General features: G+C 47.2%; 3 protein-coding genes and 1 long non-coding RNA gene across 52 annotated transcripts in view; 2 read left to right on the top strand and 2 right to left on the bottom strand.

Moving 5' to 3' along the window:
• ed (hemicentin protein echinoid) overlaps nucleotides 1-10,401 on the top strand; it is a 34,386-nt gene extending 23,985 nt beyond the window's left edge. For both annotated transcript variants that reach the window (XM_069116466.1, XM_069116464.1), the window contains exons 2-7: nucleotides 1,925-3,386; nucleotides 4,130-5,370; nucleotides 5,465-5,633; nucleotides 5,722-5,900; nucleotides 6,423-6,698; nucleotides 7,504-10,401. In XM_069116466.1, coding sequence (XP_068972567.1) covers nucleotides 1,925-3,386; nucleotides 4,130-5,370; nucleotides 5,465-5,633; nucleotides 5,722-5,900; nucleotides 6,423-6,698; nucleotides 7,504-7,664 — 3,488 coding nt within the window. In that variant the 3' untranslated portion in view covers nucleotides 7,665-10,401. The remainder of the gene's footprint in view (nucleotides 1-1,924; nucleotides 3,387-4,129; nucleotides 5,371-5,464; nucleotides 5,634-5,721; nucleotides 5,901-6,422; nucleotides 6,699-7,503) is intronic.
• The window catches only part of LOC138181554 (uncharacterized), a 74,644-nt gene extending 62,358 nt beyond the window's left edge, over nucleotides 1-12,286 (bottom strand). The window contains exon 1 of the long non-coding RNA XR_011173532.1: nucleotides 12,162-12,286. This is a non-coding gene — a long non-coding RNA (uncharacterized LOC138181554). The remainder of the gene's footprint in view (nucleotides 1-12,161) is intronic.
• Nucleotides 12,287-12,341: 55 nt separating this feature from the next.
• On the top strand, nucleotides 12,342-18,149 carry LOC138181550 (formin-2). 2 transcript variants are annotated; one of them, XM_069116467.1, is made up of 9 exons: nucleotides 12,342-12,889; nucleotides 13,496-13,889; nucleotides 14,936-15,105; nucleotides 15,186-16,401; nucleotides 16,478-16,599; nucleotides 16,675-16,959; nucleotides 17,043-17,580; nucleotides 17,681-17,937; nucleotides 18,001-18,149. In XM_069116467.1, exons 1-9 carry the CDS (start codon nucleotides 12,401-12,403, stop codon nucleotides 18,145-18,147), a joined length of 3,618 nt encoding a protein of 1,205 aa, XP_068972568.1. In that variant the 5' UTR covers nucleotides 12,342-12,400; the 3' UTR covers nucleotides 18,148-18,149. The 2 variants fall into 2 exon arrangements, with proteins under 2 accessions (XP_068972568.1, XP_068972569.1); XM_069116468.1 differs by lacking the exons at nucleotides 12,342-12,889; nucleotides 13,496-13,889 and adding an exon at nucleotides 14,318-14,804.
• A 1,386-nt stretch (nucleotides 18,150-19,535) lies between these two features.
• shot (dystonin-like protein short stop) overlaps nucleotides 19,536-25,566 on the bottom strand; it is a 51,169-nt gene continuing 45,138 nt past the window's right edge. For 27 of the 47 annotated variants that reach the window (XM_069116450.1, XM_069116447.1, XM_069116441.1 and 24 more), the window contains 7 exons: nucleotides 22,451-22,613; nucleotides 22,218-22,355; nucleotides 21,955-22,132; nucleotides 21,415-21,477; nucleotides 20,907-21,026; nucleotides 20,423-20,482; nucleotides 19,536-20,162 (listed from right to left, as the gene is read on the bottom strand). In XM_069116450.1, the coding sequence (XP_068972551.1) occupies nucleotides 20,000-20,162; nucleotides 20,423-20,482; nucleotides 20,907-21,026; nucleotides 21,415-21,477; nucleotides 21,955-22,132; nucleotides 22,218-22,355; nucleotides 22,451-22,613 (885 nt within the window). In that variant the 3' untranslated portion in view covers nucleotides 19,536-19,999. Of the gene's footprint in view, nucleotides 20,163-20,422; nucleotides 20,483-20,906; nucleotides 21,027-21,414; nucleotides 21,478-21,954; nucleotides 22,133-22,210; nucleotides 22,356-22,450; nucleotides 22,614-23,202; nucleotides 23,265-24,250; nucleotides 24,358-25,566 lie in introns of those variants that run through there. The other 20 variants (XM_069116440.1, XM_069116452.1, XM_069116448.1 and 17 more) reach the window with 12 other exon arrangements.

Here is a 25,566-nt window from a genome sequence, read left to right on the forward strand (position 1 = left end):
CCGGCGAAGAAAACGATTGGAAAGAGAGCCCTTGCATGGCGTCGCGACTCTCGCGACGTGCCGTGTCGGTATGTCGCAGTTTGCAGCGAGTTTTGTTACGCGTCCTTTTAACAAACCCGTTCTGGGCCGCGCTCGAGGCCGAGAAGGCCTCCTTTCGCCTCCTCGACCAATGAAAACTCTGCGCGCGATTTCAATCCTATCGACAAACGTTCGAACATTCACGTATAGATCGAAGTACGCAAATATTCTTCTAGCTGATTACAAGTTACGACCTTGTGTGGAGGTATTTTCCGAAAATCCCGAGTATTGACCCAGCCGCGTTTGTGCATTTACATACGCAATACTAGAAGCTACAAAAAACAAGTTCCAAGAATTAATTTTGTAAGCGAAAACCAGTTAGCGAAGAAAAATTGTAATTGGCTAACATGGCATCGTTGTATAGATCGTACTGTAGAGCCGACTGTAATGCCGCATCCACATTAACCAGAATTGTTAGCAAATAATTCCGCTATGTATGTACTCATTGCGAATAGAAGTAGCACCGTGTCCACCATTACAGTTCACGAACGGAATGTAAACAGATCCTTTAATGTACTTTTTCGTTCGCTGTTCGTTGACGAGTTCGTCATTTTTTCGTTGCACGTTGTGAACGTGGCATTACGAGCCATGTTTCTTCGTATTTCACGCTGTAAAGACACAAATTCGACGAAGCTGTGTCGATAGCGTAGTCATGGTAAATTCGTTAGGTATGCAGAACGCGGCTCGCTTAGGCAGCTTCCCGTTGGAGAAATACCGAACGACGCCGCGACGACGGTATTAGGCTTCGTGACGTAGCCGAGCTGCCACAGGTGTCTCCGTGTATACGAACGACGGGTTAACGCTACGGCTCGCCTTGCAGCTGCTTCTTCGTCGAATATAATATACGTTAGGTAACCGACGACACACCGATGGCAGCTCGTTACGATTCGTTCGACAACGCTCTTTCGATCGATTTTTCGACGATGCACCGTATATATACACTCGCTCACATTCCACGCGTGCTAGTAAAGATAGGAAAATACGTATACGTATAGTCGGTATCTCGATAGAAGAAATCGAACGTCGCGTCGGTCTGATGGCACGTGAGCAAGAAAACGGTGCTATCGAAAAGTAAACAAGCCACGGCGAGAAACGCGGGGAGAGTTCGAAGGGAAAACGTAAACTGCGATGGGTCGATGAATAGCTAAGATAGGGGATAGAGGCAACGAAGAGGGATAGAACGACGCGGATGGATTTATAGAGAGACAAGCAGACGTAAATATAGACTGGTGCATAGGTAGAGAAAAGATGGGTTGAGCGGCGAGTGGGAGCCGGACGGACCAGGTAAAGGTGAGAGAGGAAGGTTGAAAAGAGACGCACGCTGACATAACGCAGGCTAAGGTGGTTAGAAGGAAAGGGGGAACGATCCCTTGAAACGAACGAACGAACGAACGAAGAAACGGACGCCCAGTAGTGGTGGGGTTACAGTCGCGAACGAGGAGAATAAGAGGAAGAAGAAAGAGAGGTCTCGCGATATCAGCGAGAAGTCAAACCGGTGACTTTACCGTTACGCGACCCAATGACGAGACAGCGACGGATCGTTTGGCCGTCGCGACGCCTATCGTTTTGCATATACGTGGACGTTATATATCGGCGACGGTTAAAATTGCAAAACGATTCCCGCGTATAGGTTGGCTCGGCGATGACTAACAGTATAAATCGTTCAAGCTCTGGCGCATAGAATATTAGACTGTTGGAGCGCGAGACGGAACTAGACGATGGGAAACGGTCGCGAGAAAATGCACACGGCGCGATGAAAAGAAAATGAGCGTCTGTCGACGAGAAATATACAACGGTGTATAGGAGCGCGAGTTCTAACGAGATGGTTGGTTTCGATGTGTTTCAGCAGCGGCACAGGGTCGCGTCGAGGAAACGCAGATGGACACACACGAGGGGTCCACCGTACAGCTGCAGTGTCGCTTCTCCCCACCGAGGGAAAACGTAACTTGTTTCTGGTTGACGCACACCAATGACAATCACGATAACGCAGCGATAGACAATCTCGCGTTATCGCCTCAGTACAAGGTGTTCATGAACCTAGAGGAAGGTCGATACGATCTTCAGATACGAAACGTATCGTACGAAAGGGACAACGGCAAGTACGAGTGCCGTGTGAAGGCGAGCGGCACCGGGCACGACCTGCACCGCAAGTTCATCACTCTGACTGTACTTAGAGCGCCTGGACCACCGACGATCTCGCCGACCTCGGCGTCCGCCACCGAGGGCCAAAAGCTTGAGTTGCAGTGCAACACGAACGGCGGCAGCCCCGAGCCGGAAGTCAGATGGTACCGCGGCAACGAGACCGCCGTTCTTCACTCCGGCAGAACGTTGTCGGTCGAGCCGAAAAAAGAGGACGACAGAGCGACATTTCGTTGCGTGATCAGGAACCGGGCTATGCGCGACGGTGAAACGTTGAATGCCACGGTAACCCTCGATGTCAACTACTTTCCGCGAGTTACCGTGGGTCCGGAAAATCCTCTGAAAGTCGAGGTAAATGGAACCGCGAACCTCGAGTGTCGTGTCGACTCGAAACCAACCGTTGGTATGGTACGATGGTGGCGGGACGGAAGTTTCGTGGCCACCAGCTTTCAGCACACCATACGAAGAGTCACCGTCCAAGATGCCGGCAAATACACCTGCCAGGCGGACAACGGACTTGGGAAGAGGGGCGAGAGTTCCCTCTTGTTGGACGTTCTTTATCCACCGACCGTCTCGATAGAGGGCGATCCTCTGAGGATCGCCGAGGTCGAGGACACGGTGACCGTGCACTGTAATGTGACTGCAAATCCTCCGCCGACGGTGATCGAGTGGTTGCGTGACAGCCGACCGGATTTTCGACAACTCGGCTCAATTCTTCGGCTGAGCCGCGTCACGGCCGATCACGCCGGAAATTATACTTGTCGGGCGGTAAACACGATCTATCCCTCTGGCGGCGAGAGGCGAAACTACTCAGCCACCGCTCGGTTAACTGTTCGAGTCAGGCACAAACCGGGTCCAGCCAGGGTCACTCCGGACTCTCCGGTTGCCGTCGAGGGGTCCAGAGTTATTCTCACTTGTATGGCCAGTCCAGCTGGCTATCCAGAACCCAGGTACAAATGGTGGAAGGAGGGTGAGTCTGGAACGATATCGATGCCCTCGGAGAACACCGGCCCGAGATACGAGATCGACTCGGTTCACTTGGGCAGCGAGGGAACGTACAAGTGCCACGCCACCAACGAGATCGGCAACGGAGAAGCCGCGTCCGTTAACCTGACAGTACACCAACCGCCCAAGATACTGACCAAGTTGCAACCACACGTTACCAGGAAGTGAGTATCCAGTTTCCCTGGAATTTTCTCGTTCTCGTTTCTAGAGCGTTTTGTATTCGAGGTTATCAAGAAGACGGAAAAGTTCAGATGCTATCGGGGGCTATTCGCTACGTTATATGCTGGCTGGAAATTGGGTCGGTCCACTTTAAGCCGGGATTAAGAGTTTACGGTTTAAAAGTCGCGGAAAAGTTAGGAACACCTTAGAATACTGGCAGCTATGTTAATTCACAAATAATCCAGAGACCGTTACGCGGGCGCGGGCAAGAGAATTTCGTAGATTGGGGGAAGAAACGCGAAATCGGCCAAACCCCTTTTCTCTTGGCAAAAGATTCATCTTCCATCTCGTGACGGAATCGCAATTATACGGTATACAACGAATAATAAAGAGTGGACGATCAGAAACAGAATACTTAATTACCTTCTTTGCTTCTAAAAATACACAGGAATTATCTTCCCTCGGCCATCACGCGAGTTCGTTCAACCCTTCTCTCGAACATTTCCCTGTATTTTTAACGACAAAGAGGACGATTAAATGTGCGCTACGATCGCATCCAAGTACCTACATACTTTGGTGTAACGACGGGGATGCGTACTTATTCTCGAAGTATAGAAAGACATCGAACAAATTTTTCTGTCGTATCGCTTCGAATCTTCCGCTCGTGAAATTCTCTCATTCGATTAACATTACTCGGAAACCCAACATTTTTTAACGAAAAGTGCAAACAGGGAAATGTCGTTCACAGGGTCGGCGAGTCATCGTTTCAAGTGTCCTGCGTGGCGCAGGGCAAACCCCGGCCAAGTGTTCGATGGTTGAAGGACGATCAAGAGCTCACCGCGGATGAGAGGCTCTACAAGGTGACTACAACAGCCTCGGAGGGTCACGGGAACGTGATCACCGTGAATTCAACGCTGAGCTTCCTGGGCCATGCCCGACCGCAAACGGACGAGATCGTGGCCAGCGATCGAGGCAAATACACCTGCGTGTTCGTGAACGAGGTCAAGAAGGTCGAGTCGACGATGATGTTGAAGGTGGAACACGAGCCTATCGCTTTGCATCAACACGGCAAAGTCGCGTATAATTTGAGGGAGACGGCCGAGGTGGCGTGCAAAGTCCAAGCTTGGCCGAAACCCGAGTTCCAATGGAGTTTTGGCACCAACGCGGCCAGCTTGCAAGGGTCATCGAGCGACGGTCACTACGAGATTTCCACGAGCAGCGACAACTACGACGTGTACACATCCGTGCTCAGGATAACCAACATCCGAGAGTTGGATTACGGAGATTACAGTTGCAGAGCGGCAAACGCTCAAGGTAGCATTACTTCGACCATTCGACTGCAACCGAAAGGCGCACCGGAGAGACCCATCAACATCACGGCGATGGACGTCGGCCCTACTCACGTAGCTTTGCTCTGGGAGCTCGGTTTCGACGGCGGATTGCCCATCACTAAATACTTCGTCTCTTACAGAAGAGTACCCGGTGGTGACGAAATCGTAGCGCCGGACTGCGCCGTTCCTAGACCACCGGCTGGTCAGTGGCTCGAACTGGACTGTCGTCGATCTAATCCGTGTAACGTAACCAGCCTAGAGCAACATCAGACGTACACGTTCAAGGTTAAAGTGTACAACACGAAGAACCACTCGGACTATTCCGACGAGGTAACAGCAACGACCGCAGTTGCCAAAATTCCGGCGCCGTTGAGAGTTAGCTACGATCCGGAGAGCGGGATGCTAGCCATCAGTGTCGGCGCCACTTGCCTATCGCTGGTGTCGTCGATTGAGAAGTTCGATGGGCCGTCTTCCTCCACGGATGAGTCGCAGTGGAGGATTCTCGACGAGTGGCCTCTCGAGGTACTTGGAAGCGCTCCTACTCAAAGGGAGGGTGTCCTGGATGACCTAGAATCTCTCGATACCGAACCTAGACTCAGAGTTAGATTGTGTCTGAAGGCGGATCGGCAAAAATGTGGCGAATACGCGGAGGCTGAAAGTGAGTAACCGCGTTCCCTTTTTTGCTGATTGTAATCGTATTGCATTATAATCCAAGGACCATACGGTACTGAACGGTTTTTCGTTTGTCACAGTTGGTCCTTCGTATATCGCACAAGCTGGAGCTCTTGCAACACCGACGTTGATCGCCCTTATAGTCAGCGGTGCCGTGTTTCTGTTGTTCGCTGCGCTGTTATTGCTCTTTTGTCGGTGTCGACGAAAACACGTCACCAAGGCGAAAGACTACGAAATGGACTCGAACGCGTAAGTATTTGAATCTGTTTGGACGATTCGAGGAGAGTTCCAGCTACACGGTGCTCGAATGGGATTTCGATGTTGTTTGCTCGTACAGGGTTCGACCGAGCCTCGTCGCCGGAAACGGACAGCAGAGCCAGGCGCCGCCTCCCTACTACGCGGAGAACAAAGCCCTCGAACACAGTTTGGATCACGCGCTGGCCATGGAGGATTCCAAGACCCCGGCGTACTCGCAACCTGGCTACGGTTACCATCAACCGAACCACAACATCAATGGTAAGAAGTTGCCGAAAACATAAACGTTAGTGGCGTAGCAATTTTAAAAAACTGGAAGAAGTTTGTCGGGGTGGAGAGGACGTATCTCGGTCCAGACGCGAATGGAAAAGATACGGTATAAAGTAGAGCAGTTTAACGAGGTCTACCTTCCTATGACCGTACTTCTTCCAAAACTCCAACGATTACTTGCATAGCGACGTGCAATTGCAATTTAGCTTTTCTTTCTTGCGCGATACTTACTCGCCCTGTACGGAGTAAATAAGTCACGCGACTAAAAATTGTCACAGTGCAAAAGTAACGTCCGCTTCTTTTCTTCGAAATTCTCTGTTTCTTCTTCTTACGCTCGTATTCGAGACATAGGAACGTCTCGGCCATTAACGTCTCGGCGTTCCTCGTCGCTTCGAAAATAACCGTTACTTCAACACCGAGCCAACAATTATATGCCTCGGACATGGTAAACAAGAACTTTTTACTCTTAGTTCGCCTAATAAATGGTAATTGATGCATTCGCGTTGACGGCAGGCGTCAACATGGGCTACATGGACAACAGCTACTCGAACTCGAATAACGGGGGCTCGGTGAACTCGCAAGACTCCATCTGGCAGATGAAGTCGGCGGCCGCGAACGGCGTTGGCCAGCCGTACGACCTGGCGGGCTACGCAACCACCGAGTCGGATTACCCGACCCACCCTCATTACCTCCCACAGAGGGAGGATTACCGGGAGAGCCATAATCTAAGTCGACAGCAGTTTTGCTCGGAACCATTCGCCACCGTCGTAAAGTCTCAAAAACACGTCGGTGAGTAGTATTCTTTAGTCGAACTCTCTCTCCCGTTTCCGCCGCGATCCTTCTACCCCGTTTCACCTCCCCTATCACCGTTTCCTCGACCCTTTCCCCACCTCACGCCCCGTTTCATTCCCTTTTATCCAGCCTTAGCCGACGCTCCACGATCGACCCACCACGTCCAGCGATGAGCATTCAATTCTATCTGTCGCAAGTTCTCGAACAATTTAGTTATACGGAAAGTTCGAATCGCCTTCCGAGCGTTATTCGAATCGAAAAATGTTTCAAGGTGTTTTCGACAGTCGTGACAGGCTTAATAGTCGATCGTACAAACTTGGCGGAGTTGCCGAAGCGGTTCGCCAGTCTCGCTAGTTTTCGGATATTAGAATTCCCGCCTGTTACCGATCGCCGATTTTATTTCTCTTTCGTTACGGAATTGTCTTATACGACATGTTTATACAGTGCCACGTACCGAATATAGGTGAGCGGTTTTAAACGGTAAAACGGGTCCGAAGTTTCGAAGACGCGTGCCGCGAATTCTAACACCACCGGAATCACAATTTTTTCAATGAAGATGTTCTCGAATTACCCTTAAGTAATACAACTGTTCCAACTTGGCGATTGCGAATTCGAGACCTTTGCAATTGCCAAGAGCTTTTATCGTCGTACCACGTTCGATACGAGGTTCCTAGCCATTGCTATCCACCGCATCCTCTCTTCGCATTCCTCTCTCGTTCTCCGTGCACGTACATCGCCGCTACCGCTGCGTTCTTTTGTTTTCCTACTCTCAACGGCCGTTTGCCGATTGTTTGTCTGACAGATTCACCGTACGACGTGTCCGGTCTACCTTATCAGGAGAACTACGACGAGGACGCGAAGCCACCTCAGCAGGTCAGCCTATCGTACGACGAGAGTCTCGAGTCGGGCTACTCGACCCCGAACAGCCGAGGACGCCGGATTATTCGTGAGATAATCGTTTGAGATCTGCCTACCGGCTCGCGAGCCGGAAGCACCCGCACCACATGGCTATAGCAGGAGGCCACTCCCACCGGAGCCACGTATCACCCGGTGGACCATACGTGCGATCCTCTCCGACATAGGATGGAGATAGTGATCGAGAACCCCGTGGAATCGCCACCACCGCCGCCTCCTCCGCCGCCCTCGTTACAGCCGCTGACCATGTCTTCGTGGAACGCCATCGTCACGGCTCCATCGACCACTACGTTTTCGTCGCCTAACGCCGTGGCGTGCACCTCGATGCCAGCTACTACGACCGTGATGACGATAACCATCGCCGAAAATCCCACCGCAACTCCCAGCTACCCACCCCCTGTACGATTTTCTTATCGAGAGACGTACGCGGCCAATTCGCTTCCGTTCGCCGGCGATTCGTACTCCGTGCGCCGCGGTCAACCTCGAGGAAGGTCGTACGACGATCCAGACGGAGCTTCACCGACGGTTCGACGCATCGACAAGTCTGGACTGTTGGGTATCACCGAACCGGAGGCGTCCACCTTAAGAACTGGCTTGAGATCGCCGAGATTTCTTTCAGGAATGAACAGCGTCGTTTCCGGGATGCTGTCGCCTCGAAGATTCGAGTGTATCGGACAACTGGATCCGGTACCAGAGATCCCGGGACAAATTAGCCGGGCAAATGTGGCGCCTGGCGCCTCTAACGCGTTCCCCGTCGCGTCCACGACCAACGTTCCTCTGATCGGTATGGCGTCGATGATCGGACACGAAAGAAGAGACGGATCTCGATTAGATTCCTGCGAAACGTTGTCCGTCGTTGATCTGGCCAGGCCAACGAAGTCAGTTTCCTTTGACTCTCTCGAACCTCGTCACAGAATCGACCACACGGACGCGGGAACCACGTTACAGACTTTCGACCGTAATCTCGATGGAATCGAGTCTGCGGATCTGGACGTATCCGGTTACGCTTCGTCGTTCCAATTGCAAGAAAATTGCGAAGCTAGAGGGCGAACTCTGGGACGTTTGTCGAAGTTTGCTCTAGTCAGGAACGATCACGACAACACAGCGGACAGTATCGGCAGATATTCCGAGACATGCTGCAATTTTCCTTTCACCGCTAGCACGGCGACATCGTTCTCGGGTTTCGAGGGAACCTCGAGTCTGCCGACGACTAGAGTCACTACGACCACCGTGACCACGTCGACGGCGACGGTAGCGGTCTCCGCAATGCGGGAAACGGATGCGAATGAGAAACAGGAAGATGTCGAGGGGTTCAATAATCGCGCGCCGGAAGAGATAAGAGCGGAGGCGGAGGGCTGCGAGCACGGGTCGACGAGGAATCTAATGAAAGACGGGGAATCCTTGGAGAGAGCCGACGAATTCGCGGACAACGACGGGATCCAAACGCTACGAGTGATCATTTTGTCGGAACAATTGTGAAGCCTAGAGAGCAGCTGATAATTTAGATGGAAGAAGGAGGTCAAACTCGTTTCTCGCCGACCGATATATTGTTCGATGTGTATTATATTTAAGTAGCATGTAAGTACAAACCGCGACGAAGATGGACGATCGAGTCTTGAGAGAGAAAAGAATCTCACATGAAGGCTGACGCGATGCCATAAGAGGCCATAAACCTTTTCGAGAAGCAAAAACGAAGAAAAAATCTCGTGAAGCGTCGAGGCTTGAACGTGTCTCGCTGTTCTTAATAGAACTCGACACGTTTGAGTTGCGACGCTTTTACGCATTTTGTACTTTTATATCGAGGACGATGCCGCCGACTCGAGCGATGATCCCCGCGGTTCCCGCGATCGGGGACGATTTTTTCTGTAAATGTACCATAACTCGACTGCGCCGTGACGCGCTTATTAACTTAAGCAATAAGTTTGACGTTCGACAGCGACGCGTATGTGATACGCGCATTTTTTCAAGTCGAGAATCGTCGCGTTTTCGATGAAAAAAATCGCACGCACGATCATTTTCGCCTGGCTGGAATTTTCGAGCGTTCGTCTGTTGTAAATAACGGTAAACGTATCAGTACTTAACGAAGTGGGACACGGCCGCGGACAGGGCCCGAGGGATTCCAAAGAAATCTGAGAGCGCCTCGTTCTCCTTTCGTTCCGTGTATTCAATACGAACGAGAACGAGGGGAGAAGGACGATTAACCAACCGGAGAGAAAGTGGAATGCTCGGATGGCCCGTTACGTTCTCGTGTCTCGCGTTAGAACACTGCGGAGGGAGTACGCGGTTTCAGCCCAAACTAACGATAGCTACGCTTTTAACGTTGAAAGGATATTTCTTGGCTCGTGCATCTACCGTGCGTCCCCTTAGTTTTGTAGTATTAACGCGGCGTGTTTAGAAATCTCGCGTACGTAGCGACCTTCGTTGAAGTCCTTATTTTTGTACCGCTCTTGCGAACGCCGCCGATGTTCGCCGAAAAATCGTGTTTCAATTCGTGTTCTAGTACTCGTGTCAAATATACGCGCGCTATTAGGGAGACCGCAGAGATATAGAGATAAGGAAAGAGAGGAAAAGAGCTAAAGAAGAGCTAAAAAGAGGAAAAGGAAAAGGAGAGATATAAACAGGACCAGCCGGATCGTACGCGTTCGTTCCTTTCGACTTGTGATCTCATTTCTTCGCCGAGATACGAACATGATTTCTTTTTTAACGTTCGGGAGAACGGGCGAGCATTTTTATCGACCGCGGGACGGTCTCCTTTATTTGCTGCTAATAGATTTTCTTTTTAATTCTTGTTCTGATATTCCATATATGTATATACATATAGATTGTTTCATTTCCGAGATTATATATCTTGGAGTTCCATTTACCTTTTTAAACGCAACAATTCGCGAATGAAGGAAAAAATACAGCTCAATGTAAATTTTTCGCCGTTCCTCGAATCTTGGACCGTCTCCGGAAGCGATGAGAAATCACCGTTCTTCCGCTTCTCAACGACAAACCGATCGATTGACCGACCGACCAAATATTGTATCGCTTCCGAAACAGAAAGCGTATCGCGATAAGACACGCGCCTGTCGCGAGGTTTTCGCGTTGTCAAATAGGTCTCTACCGTACCATATGTCGGTTCAAGTGATTGTTGCGCGTGCGATCGCGTGGTTACGCGCATTGACAAGGCGCTTGACGCGTTGCGATGCGCGCATACCACGGGCGCACGCGTGTCGCGTGCAAATTTGAAATTGATATATATTGATCGACACATATGCATATATATCAATTATCGTCCATTATAGTTACGATATTATTACGAATTATTATTTGTACAAATTTTATGTTGCGATATAAAATAAACGATAAAACAACAAACTTTCTGATGTCTCTTAAATATCCACGAGTTCCAATCATATTATTAAACTTGCCTCGAGGCGAATAATTAGGCTAATAGAGAACAAACGCTCCGTATGTACTCAGCTGACATCGAATATATAAACGAACATATCGATAATCCTTCAACAACACCTCGCGTCTCGCGTCTCTCATCCTAACTGCACGGACCTGCGCGTTTCGTACAGGTATGCAAAACAGTCTCGGTGTTTATGCCGGATTAGCCTGTTGTTCCTCGTTATGAGTGCAGGCTTTACAGTTATTTCTTTGCATGTATTAAGTTCCTACGAGTATGGAGACGATAATTTCATGGTGAACGACCTCCGGTCGCTTGTATCTCTCTGTATTTCCGTGGAACGTGAATTCATTCGTTTCAGGCGTAATTTTTGCGCACGGGTGGTATAGAAACACACGAAACAAGGGGCAGGTACAATCTTAACTCGTTCGATGGAAGTGTATCTTATTTGTAAAAAGAGTTCTCGCGAAAGCGACACCAGAAACGACGAAATTTTACGTGAAAAGCTCTCGTCTCGTATCGAGAAGGTATCCGCTAGAGTGTTTCTCTTCCTAACTAATAGAGAATCGATAGTTCGATGAGAGGAAGCACCGAGACAGGTGGCATCGTCGCACGTGATGCTCGAACGTAAAACGATCCGAAAGGAAATGCGTCTATCGAAGAAATTGTGACGAGCGTCGTTCATCTTTCCAGAACGAATGGGATCCGCAGATACAACGATCGTGGTTCGACAGAGACAGCGTGGCGCCGCTCGAACCATTGAATACGTAAACACTACGCGTTTTCCTCGCGATATTCATTTACAGGGCGCTGTCTGCATTTGCACCATCCCGACCTTGATCCTGGATCGATCGGATAGTTTTTTCCGGTCAGGTAAAAGGAAACTCAAACATTCGACGTGACATACCTCCCCTCGTAATCAAAACGCTCTTCCATATTCATAACTCCGATATTCATTTCCTTGAAGCGACTTATCTATTTGTGTCAGCAGCAGCAGCAACAACAACAGGGAACGATCGAAGGTTACTTTTGAAGTCAGATCGGTGACTTATTTCGCAACCATACATACCATTGTTCACACGCATTAAACGACAGGCCGACCATCGAATCGTCGAATTCACTCGCCGGGAATAAAACCGCGAATCCCTTACCTCTTTCCCGGGTCCCTGTCAATCGAACACTACGACATTACGACAATGTTTCCCGTAGGCGAGCCTGATCTTGGCATCTTTCCCAAAAACCACTGACCGAAAGAATCTTCTCGGCAGTTGCAACGCCACAGTCGCAAGGAACAGAGTGTAACGGCACGCGTAATCGCGTGTCCGCGCTAGAAGGCACCGGCGACTGTTGCGGAAGAAGCAAAGGACTGGTGGTATCGACCGAAGTTGGGATGAAGGAGAGGATGTACGAGGGCGCAGCCGCGTCACAGCACGCCAGCCAAAATCTGCGCGACGTCGTCCGTTTCTGTATTAACACGTTCCGAGCATTCTATGCCGGGGACATCGGTGCTGCATTCACCACCGTTGCAGCCGCAACCGCTGCATCAGACGTCAAACGAGCCACCGCCTCCTCCTGCCGTGGGCCAAACAGTCTCGCGGCAAGGGAAGCGTCGCTTCGCGATCCTGCCATGGGCAATCTGCAAAGCGAGGCTAGAAAGAAAGGCAAGAAGGCCAAAGGGGCTGCGGATGGAACTGCGAGCACGCCAGGATCCGTAGCGGATGGTCTTGACGACGCGACCGACACCGGGGATGATGGAGAAACGGGTGACTCAGAGGAAACACCTGCTAGAAAGATGGAAGTATGTCAGAGACGTGGTGTGGAAAAGCGACCGCTTCACAAGAGGCAGGCTCCGAAACCACCTGGATCTACCGAGAGAAAGGTCAGTTATAGGGAATGATTTGAATGGAGTTCCAGGTTCTATCGTGTTTTATTACGAAATGGTATGTCGGCTTTCTGTGTTTTTCGATTCGAAAACTGTGTCTTCGATGAGAAAAGGGGATGATGGTATACAAAACTCCGCCCCTGCTAAACGATCGAATAATTGATTCCTGGAGTTTGGACTAATTGGAATTGCTACGGGTCGATTGGAAGTTTATGGTAATCTACCAGGTGTGTGTGTGAAATTGGTTGAAAGTCACACACTAGTACGTTCAGATGTTTTCGGAAGTTGAGGCTAACTGAAATACTGGCGCCGCATTTAAAGCAATTTAAGTACGATATACATGTTTCTATAATGTACAAAAGAATGTGATTCCTTGTGTAAAAGTTAATCGAAAAAATTTTCCCATTTTTCTACACGATTCCAACCACCTGCTTGCACCATTCCGGAAAAATTCACTATTTCTTTGCAGATATCCTCCTAATGTAAGGAAAAAATATATATATCTAATCGGACAAAATCAAACGGCACAGGATTCAAAATCAATTCTTCAAGTACCTTAATATCGAAATAACTTGGAATTTCTTGATTCTTTATTTCAAATAGGTCAGCCCAGTTGTACCAGAGCTTTCGGGGAAGAAGTCATACGTACGAGAAAAACACGATAAAGAAGATGGATTTCAAAGAGCGATAGAACGAGTCGGGCTAACAGAAACGAAGACCAAAGAAAATTCATCGGGAACGCCATTGATGCCAACAACAAATCAGATTCAAAAGCAAGACCCTACGCTTCTGGTCACAGACTCATGGCGGTTGGCCAATCAGTGCATGGTTGTGACTGAGATTTCGATGCCACCTAGCCAAGAATCTTCGAGTGACAGCGTATTCACCGATCCCGAAGAATTAGCCGGCGCCACGAATGGCGCCAAAGAGGAAGCAGCCTCGACGTCATTGGCGCTTGTTTTGAAGAGTCACGAGGTCGAACCGTCCCCGCTTTTCGGTGAGCGGAACTCGTATCTTCTCTTATTGGTAACCTCAATACGAGATTTAAAAATGAGTTACAGGATGTTTCAAAGTATATGGCTCGATCGTTAAAAATGGCATTTCGATGTTGGTTTAACAAATTTTTTTTGTATCAGCTTGTCGTAAACGATAAAATGTAGTTTTAATTACGTAATTACGATAGCTTACTTGCTTGGAGAGATTATACCGCGTACTCTCAAACGATCTGTAACTTCATTTTAATTTCTCAATCAGGAAACGAGACAAACGAGAAACTTGTTTACTCGCGAAGCGCCGGTAACGATGTACAACTGAGAGTAATAGGTATTCCGCTTCGATAAAGCTTCGATAAGAAACGAGATAAAGTTTATCAGGGAGGCGTGATTTCGCCACGTGTCGCACTCGTGTTTCGCGATGTAGCCCGTTTCAACATCGAGCGATGATCACGTTCCCATTTTGAAAGTGAAATTCGTCGGGACGTCGTAAAAAATTCATCGTTACCCATTCAATATGACGTGGGCAGCTATCGAGGTGGCGTTTCTTCGGAATAGTTGCTGGCTTCAAGATCGTTTTTACGGAAAGGAGCATGTTTCGATTAAAGGCGAGCTGTATAGATATATGATTGGCAATTATCTCGACGCTGTCAGAGGTTAACAAGGCGGCCAACATTTACTTATCGCGCGACATTTTCCAAATTACGGAAAACGAGCACAGACGACGACGGCAAGGCGAACGCTGTGGATCGCTGTTGAGTTTTCGTGGAAATCCAGTTATGATGTGAGCCTACACTCGGAAAAGTTCAGAGTCACGTGCAGATAAGAGCAGCCGCCAATGCCGGACGAAGGCTGGAACGTCGTCGAGGCCAAAAACGAAGTTGTCATTAAACCGTACTCGATCAGTGAAAGTTGCACAGGTTCGATGTTGTCTCGTTTCCTCGAGTTTTGCTTGATTTTGAAACGAATGATCGGGTGAGACTGCATGGTAGAAAACGTGCAATCGACGAGAAGAAGTAGGGAAGTATTTAAAAATATTTTAATCTTTCAGAACGACGAATCGTTGGAACGTTAATCTCGGCGCTGCCGGATCAATTAAAGTCGATACTTACGGAAGCCGAAGTCAAGCAATTTGCGGCTGGAATATATTCCAGACTTGTATCGGATGGTATTATCGGATCAATTACGCTTGATGGTGTCACGCGGAATAAGGAGCTTACAGTAAGACGTCTGTTCGTTCTAGTGGATGTCAAAGATCATGTACTTAAAAACAAAATAAACAAACGTGCCACTTGTTTCAGGAAGATCAGTCCCAATGCAAAGATACGCAATCTATATCGGCCAGTTTAACTTCCCAAGGAGCTTCCGCGAAAGACCAACAAGATTCCGAGAAGGAGTCGCTGAAACGGGAGCTCGAAAAACTTCGAGAACTAGCGAAACATGCAAACAAAACTACTCAAGGTAAATCCACGCAGACATCTCCTACGACAACTTTCCCGGAAGCAATTTCCGAAGATTTATCCAAAGGGAAATCTTCTGGAACGCTCGGTTCATCGTTGGAGAAGACTATCGTTCAGGATGCGACTTCTCAAGAGCAGTCTTCGAGTGCCACTTGCTCGACATCAGCCGCAAGTGGTTCGAAGGACGCGAAGGCTTCCGGAAACGACACGACACCGGGCCGTGTTACTCGATTATCGTTGACCCTAACTTCCCCACTGCCACAAGTTTCTTCCCCGCCTGCATACTCGAGTGCACCTCCTCCTCCGCCCCCACCACCTCCTCCACCCCCATCGCCCTTCTTAGACTATCGTTCTCAGAACAGTTCAGCCTCCGCTTCTCAACCATCTTTCTCCATCCCACCCCCACCTCCGCTACCTGCCTCCGCCACCCCGACGCAATCGTTTACCTCTCAACGAAGCATTACTTCATTACCAACAGTTCCACCGCCCCCACCACCTCCTCCCTTACCGCAGCCGACCTTACAACCGATGACAGGTGAAATACAAGCAGCACCACCTGCACCTCCTCCGCCTCCACCACCTCCATCCCCTACACCCTCGATCTTAAGACAGGCGTGTTCCATACCAGCTCCACCACCTCCGCCACCGCCTCAGACACCTCTATTTAATTCGATACCTCCGCCGCCTCCACCACCTCCACCTCCGCCACCACCTTTATCTTCTGCGTCAACTATCAGTCGACTAGACTCAGGACCACCGATTCCTCCTCCTCCGCCCCCACCGTTTCCCCCAGCGCCCTCGATCGGTACAGTGTCCGGAGGACCGCCGCCACCGCCTCCTCCTCCCACGCCTATGATGGGCGTGCCGCCACCTCCGCCACCACCTGCAATCGGAGGCATTCCCGGTGGACCACCGTCAATGCTACGACCGCCGCCTATGGGTATACCCGGAGGTCCTCCTCCACCTCCGCCTCCGCCAGGAATTCAAGGACCATCGCAAGGACCTTGCCCTTTACCCGCACCTCCGGTTGGAGGTTGGAACCCAGCCAGCAGAGCGTGTGAGTAACAGGACAGGACTTGTCTACGAGACACGCTGCCGATTTCGCGATGATCAGAACGATCTTCCTCGTTTAGGCATGAGAAAAGAGCCGCTCTGTCCCGAGGTTCCTATGAAACCGCTCTACTGGACCAGGATTTTGGTACCTGTAGTACCAACGGAGCGTGGTTCCGTCGACGCTTCAGAATCGGCCGTTCAGGTACTTGGTTATAACACGAGCAGAAGAGGAAGAAGAGTTGTTAAGTCTTGGTTATTAATTGTATTTTCTCGATAGATTCCTCTGTGGGCGGAACTAGAGGAAGAGAAAAATCTGGATATGAAAGAGTTCGCCGGCCTGTTCTCTCGTCAGGTGACCGCCAGAAAACCGGTCAAAAAAGCGGACGAGGCTTCGAAACCATCTAAGATACAACCAGCAAAGATTCTCGACTCGAAACGATCCAAGACCGTGGGCATTTTGGAGAAGAGCTTGCACGTAGACTTCTGCGAGGTTGAGAACGCGGTTTACAACTTGGATACTAGTGTGGTTAACCTTGAGGCGTTGCAGCAGATATACGAAATCGTAGGTATTCGAAAATTATAAAACGTATAGTTTAAGATTTTTGTTTATATAATATAAACGTTGTGTGATTTAATCGTTCTTAGAGGCCAACGCAGAAGGAATTGGACGAGATAAAAGCTTTCGAAGAGAGTAATACGGACATTCCTCTGGATCGACCAGAGGTTTTTCTCAAAAAATTGTCCAGTATAAATCACTTCTCCGAGAGAATTGCGTGTCTAATGTTTCAAGCGGAATTTCAAGACGCGATCTCGTTCGTTGCATCGAAGTTAACAAATTTACGAAGCACCTGCGATTTTTTACGGAATTCTACTTCTCTGAAAAAAGTGATGGCGTTAATTCTCACGCTCGGCAATTACATGAATGGCGGAAACAGGACGCGAGGGCAAGCCGACGGTTTTGGTCTGGAAATTCTAGGGAAGTTGAGGGACGTGAAGTCAAATGTACCTGGTATTACGTTACTCCACTATGTTGTTAGAGCGAGACTAGCTCAAGAGAAGGATCACAACTTCGAAGAACCTTTGCCCTTACCGGTTCCGGAACCGGCAGACATGGAGGCGGCATCGAACATTAATTTTGAGAATGTCTCGGCCGAATTAGAAAGATTAAAGAAGGAACTTCAAGGTGAAAATCTATAAACGTTCATCTTTTTTTTTAAATTCTACGCTGAAATTGTAATTTTTCTATCTTTGTACTCTTCTTTTCTTTTTTTTTTGTATTGCAGTATGTACCGAAAAATGTGAAATCGTCGTTGAAGCGGATCCCGAATCGTCAGGACCGTTCAAAGAAAAGATGGATGCGTTTTTCCGCGTGGCAAGAGCAGAATTGGCAAACGAGCAGGAAGCTTTGCTCGACGCGAAGAGCAAATTCAAGGCTGTGATGCAATTCTACCAGTACACTCCTAAAGGCGCGAAGAACCTAGACGCGGCCGATCCGAGCGCGTTCTTCGTCCTCTGGCTCGGTTTCTGTCAGGACTTCAAGGTACATCATCCGTCATATCTTATTCCCCCGAATTTCTTTATACTTGTATAACGGATTTCGTAGGATATCTGGAAAAAGGAGCAACAACGAATAAGAAAGGAACGAATGGAAGAGATGAGAAAGAAATACGGAAGTAAAACAAAGGTGGAAAAATTGAAACTAAGCGCCACGGGATTGAAAGCACGGATTCAGAAGCTCTCACGAAAGTAAATCTAAATTCGATATCACGAATACATCGATAGGTGCGTTATAACGAGTCGAACGAATACAACTATTCTCGTCTTCGAGCGAGGATAGTGTCTGGTTGTCAGGAATAAAGATAGTTTATGGGATCGATCGATCGATCGTCCGTTCCGTTCGGTCCGTCCCACTCTTTACGGCACTAATTTCGTCGAAACTAAAACGAAATAATGATTATTGTTGTAGATATATTTGTTGGCATGAATTTGTTATATTGTATATAGACTGGTTAAGTTTGCGTCTAATTTATAAATACGATTGTTCCGCGAATGAAGAAATCGAAGTAATTCTAATAAACGATACTTTTTACATGAGTCTTCGAATTTTTTCTTCTGTTTAACTTGATTCTCGATGAAAGGATATGGGGGAAGTTTTTCGTGTTGATTTTCTCAGTTTCAACAGTTTTTTTTTTTTTTTTTTTTTTGGTGTCAAATGCGTGTGCGTTTGCGTATATTTTTTCCACTGTAATTAGTAGCGACGATACAGAACCTTCAAGTAAAGCGAAAACAGAGATTAACATTTAAGAATAGTTAATAGATTAATCGCATCATCGTACGAATCGTGCTATTTCGCGCGTTAATTATCGCATTCTAAAACGTAAAAAAATGGGGAAGAAAAAGAGGGGAAAAACGCTCGGAAATGCCTTTCGCAAAATAGATACATCGTTTGTAAAGCCCGATAGGTATAAAACGGGCATTTGCCGTTTATCTTTTCTTTTTTCCTCTTTCATCTTGGACGAAGCGGCTACGATTTCGATATTAAACGCGTTCTCTGTTCGCTTGGCCGACATTTCTAAGGGCCCGTCCGGTTCATCCGTGCGTCGGTTCACTTCGGTAGGCAGGTACGATTCGCGCAGAAGCGGTTTACGGCGATAGACCTAAGGCAATCGTTGCGTGTAGCGTAATTTGTGTCTTTTATTTTTTAGGAAATTGTCTTATTCGCGGAGTGGTTCCCGGTGCGACACCGACCCGGAGAATCGAGCAATATGTACATATACAGCGCGCCTACTATTTTCCTGTTGATATCCTTTCGGTTTCGTGTTGCTCTTTCCGTAGGGCCCTTTCTCCATCAGTAAACGAGAGACAGAGAGAAAACGATTGTAAAAGAAATAAAAACACGACGATCGAAAGAAAACGAAACAACGAAAAAGATCGACCGAATCGATTAAGTCAGCGACGCGGGACCTGGCGTACATCGCATCGTCGAATTCTGTGATTCTTGAATACGCATACATTGCGGCAACGGTTTTTACTTCTCGAAACATGAAACGTTAATCATCAGTGTTACTCGACCGGTAAAAACCTAGTCCTATGGATAACGTAAAATTACATTTACATTAATAATGATCGTTATCGCTATTCGCAGTAAAGAAAATTTATTACGAAAGAGTTAATTGTTACGCTCGGTCACGGAACTTATGTCTAACTCGTACGTATCGTCCTCCTTACGTACAACCGACGTCCACTTCCGCAATAATTTTGTTTCTTTTTGGATCGCTTTGTAACCGCGTCCATTCTATCATCTCCTCATGTTTCTATGTATTTCGTTTCTCTTTCTTCTTTTTTACAAAATATTTCAATAATATTAAGCTCTTTCACTCGATTCGGACGTCCCCAAGAAGAATATTGGCGTTAATTATCCGAAGCAGCGAAAGCTAGCAACGACACGAGCAACTCTCTCGGGTAACGGCCTTGCGCATTCGAATCTATTCTTACTATATATTAGAATATCCTAAGTGTCGACGTGTCCTCGTTTCGATCGCCGACGATCGCAGCTTTTCAGAAATGTTTGGCCTTTCAGTGACTACGATGATATCTGCTGACTACAATCGGAATGGCGCCCGTTGGTCGATCGGCGTTGGTTTGCCTTTTCGTTTAGTGGCCGGTGTGGTCGATACGGACGTATCCGATGCTCCAGAAGGTTTCCTGGATAGCTTCAAAGAAGGCGGCAGTGGCGTGCTCGATCCACTGGACGGTGTCCTTGTTCTATAGAAAATCAGTAGTTTGTGTTATACTAGATTCTCACAGTTTACGGATTGAACACGATCGATTCGTTGATCGAAATCGATCGATCACGCGAACAAAAAATACGCAGATTGGTCGATCGGCTGCGTATTAAATATAAATGCGTGTAAATATTGCCGCTATGTCCGTCTGGGTTCTTTAAGGACGGTCCGCGTGATCATAATGATATAAGCGACAAACTAGATTACATGTAAACCGAATCAGACCGAAACGATGATTACCTAGCTCGCTTAACGGCCGACGAGGTGTTAGTTGCTGAATTTGTACACATCGAGCTGCTCCTATAGTGTTAGAAAACAAACACGATACCATATTATTAAGTAGATCTTAAGCGGTGCTGCAGAGTGAAATACGGCCGTTAATAGGGCGAAGCTGCAAATCAAACGTTGTGATAATTGTGCGAATACCGAAGGCAAACGTATAAAATATACACGTTTGTGATCGGTGTTTGTGAGCGCGATCGTTCATCGTCAAATACAGATCCTTTCGTTGAACGATTGCGTTCGTCGAGAAGCATTTACTTACTTTGCTATCGTAAACTCGCTTCCTATGGAAACGATACTACAATATGTGAAAGCATTAAAAAAAGTACCAAATCAAAAAGGATATTCCAATGCACATGCAAATGACATCCAGTGCAGAAAGAAAAAAAAATCAGAAAAGACGTGACGGTGTTAATAAGAGCAGGAAAGAGTTCAGCCATACCCGGTAGAATCGGTAGAAACCGTCGAGTAGTTGCTTTGCGTAGAATGAGTGGAAATATTGCTGGTCGTCGATTGTGGGGATTTTATATCCGTGCCCACATATACGGGGATCCTCGAACGGCTAAACCATCACCATTCAATTAATCAGTTAATCAACTATCGTACGCGGTATACCTATCGCGCTTCCCTTTTAGCTTTTTCGACTAATTTAATCGTTTCCTTCTTCCCTTTGACAAGCCGCGAACAAAAGCACGAGTAATTAAACCGAGATAACAGATAATCCAACAGAAAATAAAAATGAATGGAAAGAAAACACCTCCATCACCACTGCGAGCATTGCCTACGTGATAAAGATATGAACTTAGAAGAGCGGTTACATGATACGAGGCACCGTGATTTAGACAGTCCACCTTAATAGCGCTATGTATGTAGTATATAACATGTGACAAATGAAGCTAAAGCCAATCGCCAATTTTGACCTCGATTCCATAATCGTTAATTTAGTTTACCTGATCGGTGTGCCGACACCAGTCAGGGTTGGAATGCTCGAAGCTCTATGGATCGTGCCAAACCTAAAAAAATGTTATTAACTAAATTTACGTTAATCGTCGTTAACTGACACGTGAGTACCGAATGGTTAATAGGCATGGCTCTAAAACCGTGGTCTCTGCTTTCTCTAATTCTAAATTATTCGCAGATTTCGTTTGTCGGAAAACGAATAATAAAAAAAGAAAAGGAGAAACAGATGAAAAAAGGGAAAAGAAACAAAAAAGGAAAAACAAAACGGTGAAAAATGAACAAAATGCCGGGAGAACGAACACCGTATCTTGCACACGACACGTCGATCAATATCATTCCAAGATTATAGGAATACGAGATGCGAAATAGGTCACGATACATACGACCGTCGTTAATGTCTCTATCGCGAGAATTGACGATGCGACAAAATCATCTAGATTCGACAAGATGCGAGTTAGTTGATCGCAGATAAATTTCTGTATCTTTTTTTCAGATGAACACACGGGAAAACGGAAGATGTCGGTACAAACCTCGCTGGAACACCACTGGCAGGACTAACCAGGCCGGTGGGCGTTCGAGGTCGTGAACTCGAACCATTCACCGATAAGCGCTTTCCTGACACGCTATTGTGTCTGCTAGAAGTGGGAGTATTCCCTGTCGTGCTCACTGCCGTTCTGCGTGGAATGCGGCTCACATTTGTCGAATCATCTGAAATTAATAGAAACACAAAGAAAGTACATATCCCGAATATTAAAACGAATAAAAAGCTTGTTGATCTTTCATAAGTACCTACCAGTACTATCTAACGATTGTGTGGAACCATAGCGACTCGGTGGTTTGCTTCCTTGCCTGGATGCGGGCCTACTTCCGGGTCTACTGGTTGGTCTGGACGTTGGCCTCGAAGTTGGCCTACTGGATGGTCGACTACCGCCTGCAGTTATCGAACGATGAATATAAATTTTCCCCAAAAATTGACTAAAAAATAATTTAATATTTAGGATAAAAACATTTGATAGAATTGTTTACCCGGTGTCATAGAGCTTCTGTAGGGTGTACTTGTTTTTCTGGCGGAGCCAAGCTTGAAGGAGCTCTCGTTGTCGCTTAGGCTGTCCGGCGTTCCGGCGCTCAACGAAGAGCGCGATGCTCGCGACTGTCCCATGGGAACGCTGCGAGCGCTGCGTTCCCTCACCTACGCGATAGAAAGCTCATCTTGATTAAGCGAACACGGACGGGAAACCAAACGGAAAAATGCGTTCTACCAGAGGAGGCGAGTACACGGTAGAAATAGAGAGGCAAACAAACAGATAGACAAATAGCGAGAATTGTTTGAACCGGTCGACGCGCGAGTAGGACGCGCCGATACTGTTAGTTGAAGCGATACACGTCGAATCGCAAGGCGGAAGGAAGCGAATTCAAACGATAAAAAATAAATATTTTAATTAGAAAAATTACTTTTTCTTTTTCTTCCTTTTTTTTTTTTTTTTTTTTTTTTTGTACTTAGAGAATTACAAATTTCCTTCCGCCACGTGACGTTTGCATCAGCGATATCGCGAAGAAATCTGATTCTTTCTTTCCGCGGTGCTCCTCGGTCGTTCGTATATTACCATTCAACGCCACCGATGCGAACTAGAAACCGATCGATCGATTGAAGGAAGAAGTATAGAAAAAAACAAAACAAAAAGACCAGTGAAAAAGATAGAGACCACCGTTGTAGCTTGAGAGAGATAGACAGCGACTTTTTACGTCTAAGGAAAAAAAAAAGATCCATGCAAACTTACCAGAGGAAGTTGGGACAGATAGAGTAGCTTATGATGGTTCGAAGTATCTCCGATCAACGCCACTATGCACGCACCAATACAGCAATACAGGAGATCGTTATGCACATATTCGATACAGTAGTTTACCGTATCCGCGAATCGCGTCTCGCGAAAAACGTTACACGTCCTACAACGTTCGGCACCCTCGATATTCGATCCAGAAGAAAATAGTAACAAATTCTAAGCGGGCGAATATAAAAGAGATCGAGGATACCGATCGTTTTGAAGACGAGCTGGAAGAATTCTCGGTTCGTCCTACGAGGAAGGGGAGATCGTTCAGAGGCATCCAATTTAAGAAATTAGACACGGCAAATTAGGCTAACGAACGTGGAAACGAAAGACAGTATAAAAAACCCCGAGAGCTACTGCGAACTCGAAACGAAATTTCGTTTTACGCGTTCAGTGTGATACATGCGCCGGCTCTTTTAAAAATATCATCCCGCGAATCGGCCTAAAAACCATGAAAAGTACGATCGTCGAGCTAAACTACCATTTCTACCGCATGCATAGATGATTCTCGTTAAAGCGATGATGCCATGAGACGTGGGGGATGTTTCGTCGTGTTCATGTACGCGCGCATCGCCATGAGAATCGAACGACAATACTTGCGGGAATGCTGAGAGCAACGGTAGCGGTAGCAGCAGCGCAAATTACAAAATATACGTATATATACGTATATATATATATAAATGAAAAACACAAGAAACAGAGATCAAGAATCGGGACAGCGAGATCGGTACGATATAGTCGGGCGTTGAAATCGTGAACAACGAGTCGTTCCCATCGGTCGTCACACGATGCTGAGGAACGTGATAAGCGCACTCGAGGAAGAAAATCACTATCACCCCAAAAAAAATAAAAAAGGAAACAAAGAGAAAGAAACAGAAAATAAAGATGAACTCGATAGAAAATATAAAATAAAACGGTTAATCAATTGTATTGGATAATACAATGTGTGTCACACCATCGACAGCAGAAATTAAAAGATACACAGAGTTTTCTTATTTACCCAATGATAAGAGGGGGCGTGCATGTGGAGGGGATACGAGCACGGGAGGTCCTCCTTTTGCCTCAAACTCTCAAAAATCGGCGTCAGCTGGTTCATAAACTCCTCCGCTACACCATAAACGAAAATTTTAGGAATACACCGGTCGTAAAAGTGGCGAAAGCACTGGTTTTCTCACGTTTGTCCGTCGATCGAACGAATATTGGATCTTTCGACCGATCTCTTACGAATTCTTCCAAGTTTTTTTCGCATATATATAACACTATTTTATAATAGCCTTGATATATTCATCGATCAAAAGCTCCATATTCGCTCTGTCAAGCGGACAGATCACTGGAATATCGAGGAGATTACGGCGATGTGGAGCACGTCGCTGGAACCGACGTCGAACGTTGGATTCTAACGATTCAATGTACAGATTCTGACAGAGATAGAGATAGAGAAGAAAAGAATCGTCAGAAAAAAAAAAAAAAAAAATAGTGATAGAATCTCGTGAAATCGCATCTCCTGAGGTGAGGTACTCTCTGTATTCCCTCGGCGGAATGAAGCGCCAAGGATCGTCCCGATTCACTGCACGACCCGTTCGATCCCGATTTCGAGGGCGTATCAGCGTGGCTAGGGCCGGGAGATATTTTCGGGGACTTGATAGGCTAAAAACCAAAAAGGAGCTCGGAGTTGAGCCGAATGAGGGACAGGAATGGCTGAAAGCAATTACCTCGAGGTGCAGTTGGCTGAGCTACGGTAGCTGTAGGTGCGACGATTGCTACCACTTCGAAAGCTGACATGCTCACATGCGAGGATAAAAAAGAATGAGTCCAGAAGATTGGAAAGAAAAACATAGTCCCTGATTTCCTCGGGTCAGTGGTATAATACTTACCTAAATCACAGCGAGGTCGTCGATCGAGCTTAGGCGTATATAGACCAGAGAGAAAGATGACCGGAGTAAAGCCGAGATAAGTCAAGAGATATAGAAACGACATGAGGGAGAGGGATCTACGATGCGTGCGATCGTTGCGATCGATATCGAACTAAGGAAACTCCGACAACATCATTCACCGTGGAGCATCGATCGGCTTTTGGGCGGCTGAACGGATCAACGAACGATCCAGCGGTCCAGGTTGCATACATTTTCTCAAACCACCCTCAAACGGGCAGACTCGAGCACGCGACTCGATGACATGAAAAAGATATACAAATGTTTAGGCCTCGTTCACGCAGTTACTGCGAATTTGAATGCACAAGTGGCAATAAACAAGTAGCAAGGTAGCAACCTACGTTGAAAGTAGGAGTTATACGTTCACATAAACAGATTGTTAACA

Source organism: Bombus flavifrons, chromosome 7 (genome assembly GCF_040668555.2).
Source record: "Bombus flavifrons isolate JBK064 chromosome 7, iyBomFlav1_principal, whole genome shotgun sequence".
Lineage (NCBI taxonomy): Eukaryota > Metazoa > Arthropoda > Insecta > Hymenoptera > Apidae > Bombus > Bombus flavifrons.

What these genes read in the sequence shown, in the direction of transcription:
- LOC138181550 (XM_069116467.1), top strand. Translation starts at nt 12,401, where the DNA reads ATGAAGGAGAGGATGTACGAGGGCGCAGCCGCGTCACAGCACGCCAGC. An exon ending in CTTCAGAATCGGCCGTTCAG is followed by an intron (nt 16,600 to 16,674) that starts GTACTTGGTTAT and finishes TTTTCTCGATAG; the next exon opens with ATTCCTCTGTGGGCGGAACT. An exon ending in GTTTCTGTCAGGACTTCAAG is followed by an intron (nt 17,938 to 18,000) that starts GTACATCATCCG and finishes CGGATTTCGTAG; the next exon opens with GATATCTGGAAAAAGGAGCA.